Genomic DNA, 12450 nt, shown 5'->3' with positions numbered 1-12450 from the left:
ACCAGCTAGAAGAAGTCCAAGAGTTCAGCTATTTAGGTTCTACAGTGACACCAACCTTTCACTGGATGAAGAACTAAATGTTCACATTGGAAAGGCTTCTACCACCTTTAGCAGACTAACTAAAAGAGCATGGAACAACTCAAAGCTTACCATCAAGACCAAAATGCTAGTGTACCAAGCTTGCATCCTCACCACTCTCATGTATGGTGGGGAATCATGGACAATTTATGCTCATCAAGAGAAAAGGTTAAACAGTTTCCACCTATGTTGTTTACGTCACATACTCAACACCAAATGGCAGGATAAAGTCACCAACACGGAGGTTCTTCGAAGGGCAAATTTACCAAGTGTGACAGCCCTGCTCAAGCAAAGACAACTGTGCTGGCTGGGCCATCTGAGTAGGTTGGAAGACGGGCGCATACTCAAGGACATGCTATATGGGGAGCTATCAGAGGGAACAAGAACAACAGGACGTCCCAAGCTTTGCTATAAGGGCACATGCAAGAGAGAGATGAAGGAATTTGGAGTTGATCCTGACCAATGGGAAATCTTGGCAAGTGATCGTAACAAGTGGCGCCATCGTCTCCATCAGGGTATCAGGGTCCATGACAGAAGCTGGTTCCTACAGCTGAAGAGAAAAGAGCCTATAGGAAACAAGCAGCTCCCAACCAAGATACATACATTTGCAATAACTGCCAAAGATCATGCAAATCTCGGATTGGACTATTCAGTCACGTGAGACATTGCAAACCATCTACATCATAGGCTGCAATTCCCACCATCTCTTGCAGATGAAAGGATGCCAACAAACATGAGTGCAGGAGACTGGACTAGATGACCTCTCGAAGTCCCTTCCAGTCCTATGATTTTTTAAATGACAGAATAAAGTGTGTCAGTGTAACATGGATGAGAGAAATATATTACATTGTGCATAAGGAAGAACTTAAGTGACTGAGATCAGTGCCACATAATTTGCTCTCAAAACCCTAGTTTGTTGAATTACCCTGTGAATTAACTGAATTGTGTCACAATAATTCAATTAAATGGCAAACACATACTTTACTATCTGGCATAATTACAAAACCATCCATAATGAACATTTAAAATCAACTATGCCAAGAACGTCTGGATACTGAGTTTTGTTAAACAGAAACTAGTCTGACTGAGATTAAATCTAATTTTACAAAGCATATGTATGTGAGAACATAAAAGTCTCCCAAGTGGACAAAACCACTGTTGGTGCAACAGTCAGGATCTCTAAATGCTACTGTAGTAGTACCAGGACACTGCATATAGTACATTTAGTCAGGAAATACTGACTTCAGGCACCCACAGTTTAAAAATAACTTGAATATTACGTGTGTGTCAAAAACAATGCTGAAGATGAACAGAGTTCCTGCTGTGTTTTACTACATCATGAAAAAGCAGCACTAGCTCAGAATCCACAAACGAGTATGACAGCTTTTCTACATGTCTGCTTAGACAGAACCAACAGGGATACATCTCTCAGGATTTTAAGTAATTAAACCCCTAAAAGACACAATATGTATTTACAGCTGCATCACAACAGAATAAAAGAAATATAACTGGAGAGATTGAGATATAAAAATAAAAATATACCCTACCCCTTCTCAGGCTGTCAAACCAGTGACTTTTCCTGTTGCCAAAGAGAGCCTCGCATGCCTGCAGCTAGAGCTAGTCAGTGGTAGTGTTCACATGACTGGGGTTCTGTAATCAAGGTGATCTCAGCCCCAGGTTGCTTGGGAGCAGAAGGACTGAGCTGGGCCTATCTATACCAGCAAAATTCCTATGTTGTAGAATAATGTTATAAAAACACAGTATGATTTTGTCTGCATAGATGGGACCAAACTACATTATAATCAGGTGAGCCCTCAAGGTTCAGATCCCTTGTTGTCAGATTATTAGTTAGTCCCTCACAAGGAAACTTCAAACCTAGTGAACTTAAGCAAACTTAAGTGAACTCTGTGCAAAGGTTTTCATTTTCACACCACACTCATCCTTATGATGCACACTTAATGTGCTGTTTAAATGTAAAAGTGACTAAAAAAGATAATAGATGCAGAGCAGGACTGCAAGGCAATGGTGTCTTGATTTTCAGAGAAGTCAAACACCTGCAGATTCCATTGGCTTCAACTGGAAATGTGGGTGCTTTGCACTTTCGAAAACTCAAGTGTTGTATGGGAGTTGTATTTAGACACAGCTGCCTCCTTCCCAAATAAAAAGTTTACATGTGTCATTAAAGCTGACAGACAATTCAATTAGGCAAATTTACTCAGCAATATAAAGCTGCCCAAAATCAGGAGTGGACTAACGCACAAGGATCTGGGCCCTACAGTTTCAGGAGACCTCCAAATTGTCTTTTGATGAATACTAGACACCATGGGGATGCCTATACTTTGTTGCTCTCAGCTTGGCACACGTGGAATCTGAAGGCAGTAGAGGGACAGGAGGATTGGGGCAATGTGGTGAAGTAAGTTTTTGTGCTCTTCTCAAATCATCCTGGCTCCTGACTACTAACCTGATGCACATGGGGATAGTGACCTGAAGCCTAGCAGAATGCAGCAACAAGAGAAGCACTGAAAAAGCTAAAGAGGATGGCACAATAGCTGCCTGTTGTGATTGACAGTGATTTGGAAAAGAAAAATCCAGACCAGAGATGGTTGGCTGAGCTGAAGAGACAACCCCTGAGATATTTGTAGGTCTGACCCATGAAGACACCTTTCACTGAGAGCTTGTGGATAGATGGAGTGTTTGGTCAAGTTGCTTTTTAGTAGCAAACTCTTGGCTACAGAATGTAGTATAACAGGGGTTCTCAAACTGGGGGTCGTGAGGTTACCACCTGAAGGGTAGCGAGCTGTCAGCCTCCACCCCAAACCCCGCTTCACCTCCAGCATTTATAATAGTGTTAAATATATAAAAAAAAGTGTTTTTAATTTATAAGGGGGGGGTCGCACTCAGAGGCTTGTTGTGTGAAAGGGGTCACTACTACAAAAGTTTGGGAGCCATTGTAGTATAAGGTGTGATGGCCTGGTGATAGAAAAAGACTGGGACTAACTGGTTTGAAGGACAAATGCAGAACAGTAATTTTTGTTCTCAGAAAATTAAATAAAAATTTCTGTTCTCTCAATGGCAGAAGTATGGGTGAAACAGGAACTTATTATAAGCCTTGGTAAAGCAATTAATTAGTTGATTATTCCACTGTACATAACAAGGCTATATTAGCAAGAGGTGGGATCAATTCATGACCACACTGCCTCAAACTGTTCTTGTATCTTTCAGTATTGGATATCATTGAGGTACACTTAGGTGTTTATTTCGCAATAGTTTAAATTGTAGCTATTTTAACGCAGATTAATATTATTTATCCTCAGTGGGACACGAGACATAGCCCTTATGCCACATATATGTGGAAGAAGTGACTATTATTTCTCAGGAGGTCAAGACTCACCATATTTGGAACAGAACATTTAGTCTTTTTAGTAAAGGGATGTTATATCCAGATGGAAAACTGGGCTCAGGACTAATTATAAACGCTGTTAGTTAGCTCTGTCTTGTAATACAGTTGGTTAGTTAAAGCTAAAGTGGTCTCTTATTATTTGTGGTCGGCACTAAAATCAAGTTTGGGGAAAATGAAGGGTATAGAAATCATAGACATGTTAAATGATATGTTGTATCTTCAACATGACAGAAAAGACTGCTATTGTTGTATTGATGCCAGAAAGGTTGGCAGATTATGTACAATTTATAAAATAAGCATAAAATAAGCATGTTTTGCTGTGAACTAGTGAAGCCATTTACGTAACTAATGTTTCACTGACTTATTACAACAAATTCTCCGTAGCAATGATGCTCAGGTACCATCTTCATGATCAAGGCTCCTTACATAGATAACTAGAGGTTTGCTACAATACAAACTGCAACAACTCTTTGCTCATTACTGAAGAAAAATATCATTTGCATATTTACTGAATAAAACTGGGCAACAAGATGTGCTTTTAAAGAGTCCTGTGTCAAGTATTATAAGGTGATAAATGGAAAAGAGGGATACAGTGTACATATAAATTGTATAGTTCCTGCTTTTGCATCTTGTTCGCAATTTAGTAAAGCTGAAACAAACAACTCTTTTGGAGCCATCCTAACTCTCTTTTTGTTGGATACGAATCTTTCTCCCCCATTCGTCCTCTTATAAGATCCAAGATGCACAGGAGTTTTCCTACTACAAAGTCTGTCCGTCCATCCATGTTCTTACATTGGCGCCCATCGTTTTAAATCCTTTGTAGCTATTCTTATTCATGTCTAATCAGCTGCCTGTTTCTTCAGTGAAATGCAAACCTGATTAGTAATGTCATACCCAAGTGTGAAAAGAGAATATTTCTTAACTTCACTGCCAGCCAGAACTGTTTTTAATAACATTTACAGAGAAATTATTCTGATGTGGCATACTCATTTAAATGCCCAGCACCAAAGATATGCTGTTGACCAACATTTAACTAGGAATCTTTCTTCCATTTAGTTTCAAAATGCCCATGCTAGTAGTTGAGATGTTTTAAGTGTAATTTGAAACCACTAGCTCACGGCAAAAGATGTTAATGTTCCAAACGCCATACTGTTCAGACTCCGACTAACCCTTCTGATGCCATACTTCTACAACATCACAACATCCCATTGCTGAAAAGGAAACAAAATGTTTCCAGAGCACTCTCAGAGCTTGGATTTCCATTTGTATGCTGCAGTAAATATAGCTATTATTGGCTCATAGTTAATATATCTACAACAGTCAATGAAATAAGTACTTATTAGTAGGCAACCCCTTAGTACTGTTCGTATTCACAAGGTTTATGAACTTTATAGCTTGTCTATATGAGCAGTTATTCTGGAGTCACTATTCCTGATTAACCTCCTGTGTGGACACTCATTATAGATTAATAATTCATACAGGGAGTGAAACAAATAACTACTCTGCATAAAATTAATAAAATCCTACTTTAATCTGAATTAACTTCCCTGTGTAGACAAGCCTTACAAAAGAGTAAAAGAGTAGATTAATATTAAAACCTGACCAAAGTTGCAATACAACAAAAAGGGAACAAATGCAAGAAAATAAATAGCAGCTAATATCCAGTACCATTCTAATATCTTCAGACTACTTTGAAATGTGGTTCTGTCCCTCTTCCAATTTTGATATCATCCACAAATTTAATCAGGATTGAATTGACACCAAAGAAACAGGCAGTTGATAGAAGTGAATAAAGCTAGCTACATGGGGTATAATATGAATAGGGTTTTTTTGTTTTGGGTTTTTAAGATTAGGTGGTCAAATATATCCTCTGAACAGTGGCCACAGGAGCCCCAAACACAGGGCTACAGCTAGAGGGAGAAATGTTAGTAACACGAGTGCTAGAAGATCCTTTATACCTGTGACAGAAGCAGCTCTGGAGATCACAATTTTAGAACAACTGCTTTAATAAGTGAATAATATGAGAATGCTCTTCCCCTAATTTTTCAAAAATCACAAGTGATTTTGGGTGCCTAACTTCAGACACATTAAAGAGGCCTGATTTTCAAAAGATGGCTACTCAGCACTTTCTGAAAATCAAGCCCCTTAAAGAGGTCTCAAATTGGGACCCCCAAAATTTGAAGATTTTATAGAAATAAACAGCAGAAGTGCAAAATGGGGTATAAAATGAAGCAGATCACTCATTACTGTTCTAATATCATTCTGTATAACTGAACATTATAGTTGCTGTGGGCAAGGTGTGGGAATGGGATTCAGAGGCTGAAAAGGGAGAGGTCTAAAAGAAAGTCCATCACTGAAAAAATTGGAGAACCTCTGCACTTTGGTATTACCATTCTCACATAACAGTCATACAGACAAAATTTAAGAGTGTATCACGAAACATGAGAATGAGTATCTGGTATTTCAGCAACAGTAACTCTGATGCTTTATTTTTGAACTTTAATGTACAACACATTGCTCAAAAGGAAAGTCAGTATTGGGTTATGCAATCTATATTTTGCCTCACTTGACAAAAAGAGTAGAGTTATATAAACCACAGACCTATTCTGAGGATTTGCAAGAGGTCTGACATGTTTCACTTTTATCTGAGGCAAGACAATAACAGTGCTTTTGTATCTGGGATATATGCTCGAGTCGCAAGAATATAGATTCCTGCAAACCATGTACTTTGGGTGTATTTTTTCCATTCTCCCCAACAGTTATGGCTCCAAATCACCATTGTCTGAGTATGAGGCCTCAGCAATCTATGAATCATAACCGCAGGGACATTAGCTCTTGTATTGGAGAAGAGATGATGTCATTGCATGACTTGGCCAAAAGAGGGCACTTGGGGAACAAGAGATGAAAGGCTCTCCCTAAGACTTCAGTATGTGTCAACTTCACCACAAGCCCAACAGGCCAGAGTCCTAAATCATACTAGGTAAAAACACCTGCTAATCAACCAAATTGGACATCTTGTAAACTGCAGATATGCATGTGTGTATACATATGTACAATTTACACTATATACATTCAGACTTTGTTTATGTTTAACTCAAGATCCGTGTCATTTTAGGATAAGGTCACAATCTACTTATTTCCTCTTATTTGGAATATATTTATAGAATATTAGATTTAGACTAATTACAGAGATAAAAAATAGCAAAGATTTCATGCTCCCATCCTTTCTTGTATAGGTACAGTTTACCAAATTTAAATGCACTGTTTACAATTCATGGTCCAATACTGCAAAAATTTATGTATTGCAAATGTGTTTTCCCCAAAGTTAAGTAACTGAAAGGAAGATGTAAGAAACACAGAAAGAATAAATGTACATCCCACAATGAGTGAGTCAAGGACATTTAAACTTGTTGCTCTTCTCTTTAGTCAAAGGCTTCAGTGCTTTAAATCAGGGTTTCTCAAGCTTTTTGATACCAGGGACCAGCTTGCTGCCTTCCTAAACTGTATCAGGCAGATTTCAGGGACTGGTGCCATTTTACAGACTGGTAGATGAGAAAGAGTGATTTAAATGATACAACCTGCAAACTACACTAATTCAGTATCAAGTAAAAAAAAAAAAAATCCCAATGCTATATTTATATAATGTGTTTTGCAAAACACGTTTAAGCAGAATGAAAACGACTTAATTTCCATCCAGAGTGTCACAGAGGATACAACGGGTGACTTCCTTTTTCTTAAAGGAGATGCAGCAGTTACTTTATACAGTGCCCATTTGTAAATTTCAAAGGTCACATCATCATTTTCATCACCTCTTGGTCATTTTGAACTTTGGTTTAAACATCAGCCATAAGACTGTCCCATAAAGAAACTAACAGTGAAAGAGAGAGTGAAAGGAACTTTCTCTCAGAATGCTAGAAATCCTAAATAGCCTGAGATAAATAATTTTCAGCTTATGTTTGCTGTCACTATTCACTATTTGTTATTCAATTTGAATGGTAGTCACCTAATATGCATGCTGTTGTTTCTGCTCTTAGTCTGGATGATCAACTTTTTAGGCAGAATAGTGAGCAAATACAAACTATGAATTTTATCCTTGTGAAAATTCATGAAACTTTCAAGATTCCCAAATACCTGACAATTGCTGAGACATACATGAATAACAAATAACACAATGCTCTAAATCATAGCAAAACAAAGGCAATGCTTCTATTTGTGAATCAGTTTACTATTTGACCAGCTCTAATCTTAAGGTTAACATTTCTTGTTAACTACTTCTAATAAGAAGCAACCCTCCTATCCCAGAAAAAGAGCAAACTGGTCTCCTGTCCACACAATACACAAGAGGAAGTTAGTGCAGTTCAATTACCCTGTTTACATAGAAATTAATGCTTGTCTATAACATCAATATTTACATATAAATAAAATACTAAAAAAGTATATTCCATACACATTGCCCATTATACATAAACACCTGAAAAGTAATCCTAATTCTAGTTGTGACTAACCAAAACAAAATGTTAAGTATAACTTTAGTGACCACACACTACTTTGTATATTCATACATGATACCTTATATTGACTGATTAAACCTGCATTTTTAAAATGTATGTACTCTAATATTCGTACCATATCGATTATATGTGGAATTATTGCAAGTTACAAGGAAATCTATGTGGAGAAAAGGGAAAAACATGCTTTATATCTGCATAGTTTGCCCTAGGGTGTTTGCTCTCATAGCTTTTACTGACACAGGGACAATAACTTACTTGTATTAAGACTACATTTTTACAAAAGTGAGAATATAAGATATAAGATCTCCCTTTATATATTAAAAAAACTTCTGGAAAAAGTTTAGGAAAAAGTCTGCTTCTGTTAAAATACCACCTTTTTCCAAGTGCTGTACTGCATGATTAATATCATGCATCATAAATAAAAGAAGACATTAGAGAATTTTAAACACAATTAGCAGAAAAAGACCTTTACATAATCTAGATAAATCTATTGATAAAAAATACTAAAAAATTAAATGCAAAATGAGACACTTTGTTTGAAATCTATTAATCTATGTAAACTTCAGTGTTTCCTTAAAAAAAAAAATCAAAATATCCAGTATCAAAACAAAATTGGGTAACATTGTATCTCAATCATTTATGTTTTTGTTATTAACCTCAAACACACAAGAATTCCCTCTGGAAAACTAATTTGAAAGTAAATATGCCTTAAACTTAAACTTAGCACTAGTACTAATCCCACAACAGAATCAAGATCACTATTAAAATAAAGCCTGGGGCACATTATGATGTCTAAGATTGGTGGGTGGATTTTAATTGACTTGAAGACTGTCATAGTTCTATTATCATAAAACCTGTTACACACTTCCAGCATGGAGGACCCATCTGTGCCCACCATCCATCTGTTTAGACATGATTGGCAAAGTGGTAGGGAATTCGCAGTGGTTGCCTCTGCCTGAAAGGAATAAACCACAGGATCTTCCAGCGAGTGCCAAAAACTTCTGAGAAGGTCTGCTGCCATGGCTTTCGGGGCCTCGATCTATAGAAGACAGCATTATTAGTGAAAGACAGCACTCCCATGGTGCACTTCAGTCAGCTAGAACAATATAGATTGGCTGGGGATCCATTACTGGACTCTGATGAATTGTGTCCCAGCATCACAAATACAGCTTTTCTTTCATTATGACATGCAGCTGAGATTTAACTTTGGATAGGAGAAACTGAATCAGTGTCATCAATCAACTACAGGCAACTTCTGAAGGGGAGGAAATTTCTCGGGAGCAATTAAATACATGTCAACAACACAGTAGCAAGTGTCTTTTGATCTGTGCTTTAGAGACAAAATATAGTTTTGCTTGCTTTAGATAGGCAGGGAAGAAGAATAATCTTAGCTATTTTATATAAAAACAAGTATAAAAATAGTGAACTACTGCTACAGAAAAGAAACAAAAGCATGGTAGCATGCAAAAACTATTACCAGTGCCTTCAGTTTTCTTTCATACACATACAGTTTTTAAACTTTACTAGTTCTTTATGTTGTACTTACATTTCTTCACAACAGTTTGACATTTTTTCTATACTTGTTGTATCCTATTGTGGGAAAGAAAACATTATTAGAAAATATTTCCTCACATACCTAAATTGCAAAAATGTTATCATTAAAGTATATAAAGAAAGAAGGAAGTGACCCTTAATGTAGATTCTTTTGGAGAAAATCTAGTAGGATTACATAGAGCTATACCCCATACTAATATCAAGCCATTGTAAAATTTCATGCAGAGCAGTTTTATTCAGCCTGATAAATTATCATGCAGAAAAACTGTTTTCTGTGTAGATTTTTAAAATGGGGCACACTATCGAATGCTAACAAACAGATTAGAATCTTACTATAGCTAAATTAATCAAAATGTTATTTATCCACAGGACATTTTAAAATAATATGCACAAAGAACAATACCTTTCTGAAAAAGCATACTTTTGTCATACTTTATACAGTCACCTGTATAACGAATGTGGAGTTGTCACACAAAAGATTATCACAGGGACAAAATAAATTTCCACCACAATTTATTAAAATGTCACCACCAGCAGAAGTACTTCCAAAAGCAGATTAAGTAGTTTTAAAATATTTACTCTCACAAATATTGTAATGTGAACAGTGCCACCAACTGTATTAATACAGTTTCAGTGATCTCTAGGTAACTGCTATAGATAAACGTGATTTCGCTAAAATTAAAGAGAATAAAATTAAAGAACATCTTAACTGTTTCTAAAGTGAAGATGAACCCCTTCTATAACTTATAATAAAATTCATGATTAACTTTCAAAACCAATATTGTTTGCTTCATTTGACAAAGTGCTTTAATTGATAAGCAATTTGTTTTAGCTCACAGCATTTCCAAATACATCTTTAAATGCTTCCAATAGTTGTACTTTTATGTGTTCATATTCCCAAGGTGTATGTCATAAATGAAAACCATTATTTTAGAAGTCAGTGGTACTTCAGTTTTAAACTCAAGCAACATTATAGTACTTTTGAAGGGATAAACATGGTTCATTATATCCCAGAATAATTTAGACCATTTGATCCAAAATGTAATAACTCAAAAATTAATTTTTTTGAAGGCAGTTTGATATGTTTCTCTGTTAATGATTAATTTAGGCAGGTACATAATGTGTCTGTCAGATTATATACTAGGTTTTGGATGAAACAAAGGGTCTGTCTCTTCTACCTGGGTAGCCAGTGAAGATTCCATTTTCTTGAATAGTGGTTTTGTCCATCTCTGTCTTTAGCCAAAATTCCATCTTCTATTATTGTGAACTCTACAGATGCTTGAATTTTAGTTTGACAAGCAGTTTGAGAGCTTTCAACTGAGAGGCACCAAGTACACATTGCTACCACATGATGCTCCAGTAAGTTCACATCAATATTTTCATTTTAAATTAAAGTTCTCTTTATAGTTGCAAAGACGTTTCAGTTCTAGAAATCATCCTCTTGATAGTACCAAAAATAAAGCCACTTTTAAAACCAGTGACTAATTAGACAATTTCAGAGTGGATGGTGCTGCTGTGGGACAAGCTGGTAGCTCAAACCTCTCCCTCCATTTCTCCAATCAATAACTATTTATTAAAGCTTTGAGGCGTCATACTAGCACTTTTGTTTCCAAAAATAACATTCCAAATGTGTATTAGTATAATCTAGCTTTGTAGTATGTTCTTTTACATTTTCGACCCATTAACTTTTTTTTATTTATCTGAAAATCATAATATTTATCACTTTGGACACTGACTGCTGAAAGCAAAATTCTGATTGAGCGGTTGTGCTTTTTGACTGAGTCTACAGTCTGGCAGGGCTTTTTCATTGTTAAAGCATCAATACCTATGGAATGATAATCTAAACTGTCTCTCTCATAACCCATTACATCCTTTACATAAGTGAAAGGGTCAAATAGAAAGAGGGGAAAAGATTATAGACCTCCTTCCACTCATTTAAAAATACTAAGATTTTAGCTGGAAAAGCAGTGAAAGCAGGTGGCCATCTCTCTCCCCAGAATTAAAAATTCTGAAGTCCACCTGCTAATGTTTTCAATTTACATCAACTGAATTGGAAGCACAGAATGCTTTGTGGGATACCTTTTCAGAATTTAAAGCAGCTCAACCACTTCTGAAGAGCTGTGAGCTAGGCTGAAGGGAATGGGAGGAAAGGAGAGTTCCCCTTTGAAGTTCAGCTGCTTGAGAAGCACTGGCGGCTGAACTTAAGAAACCAAGTCCCCTCTGCTGCTTCCCTCCCCCAGCATGGCTTTCAAGCAGCTGGGTCAATTTGAAAATTACTTTCACTTGAAAGTGAACCAATTTACCTTTTCACATGAAAGCGAAACTTCACAGCAACCTAAGAAACTCAGCAGCCATGCTTGGGGAGGAAGGCCACAATGGGCATTTTTTCAGTTTGCTTCTTAGGCAGCTGAAACACAAATATCCTCCCTCCTCCTCACAGCTGACAGTTCCAATAAGAACCAATGATTTGAGGGTGAAAGGATGCAAATCCTGTTAATAATATCCTGGAACATCAGGAAGAAATACCATATTTCAGGAAGGAATGCTATTTTCCAAAGTACAAATTCAGTCCTGCTGTGAGGAAAGGCAAAGCTGCCATAGTAAAAATCCTTTAAAGACAGACCTGCACACTGGAATGAACCAAAATAATGTCTTTTTGCCCATAATTTTCTGTAATCGCTTTGAAATTAATTTTGATGTGTTATGGAATAAACTGGTTCTTGTTCACATTCCAGTTTCCTATTCTGCTTCATGCTTCAATCAGGTCAAAAAATGTTTTGGACACAATTTTTTGCTGTGGAAATGAATGGGATAGCACAAATTTCACTACTATGACTTCAATACAGAATCAGACAAGGAAGAAGGAAGACCTTATTTAGACAACAATATGAATGATCACAATATCAC

At 36.6% G+C, this 12450-nt stretch overlaps 1 protein-coding gene across 2 annotated transcripts in view; it reads right to left on the bottom strand.

The window, feature by feature from the left end:
• Nucleotides 1–2041: 2041 nt before the first annotated feature.
• The window catches only part of ZDHHC21 (zinc finger DHHC-type palmitoyltransferase 21), a 63627-nt gene continuing 53218 nt past the window's right edge, over nt 2042–12450 (bottom strand). For both annotated transcript variants that reach the window (XM_034774496.1, XM_034774497.1), the window contains 2 exons: nt 9536–9579; nt 2042–9028 (listed from right to left, as the gene is read on the bottom strand). In XM_034774496.1, the coding sequence (XP_034630387.1) occupies nt 8896–9028; nt 9536–9579 (177 nt within the window). In that variant the 3' untranslated portion in view covers nt 2042–8895. The remainder of the gene's footprint in view (nt 9029–9535; nt 9580–12450) is intronic.

This window comes from Trachemys scripta, chromosome 6, assembly GCF_013100865.1.
Source record: "Trachemys scripta elegans isolate TJP31775 chromosome 6, CAS_Tse_1.0, whole genome shotgun sequence".
NCBI classification, from domain to species: Eukaryota; Metazoa; Chordata; order Testudines; family Emydidae; genus Trachemys; species Trachemys scripta.
Note: the sequence above shows the minus strand (reverse complement) of the source record. Positions and strands in the feature narration are given on the sequence as shown.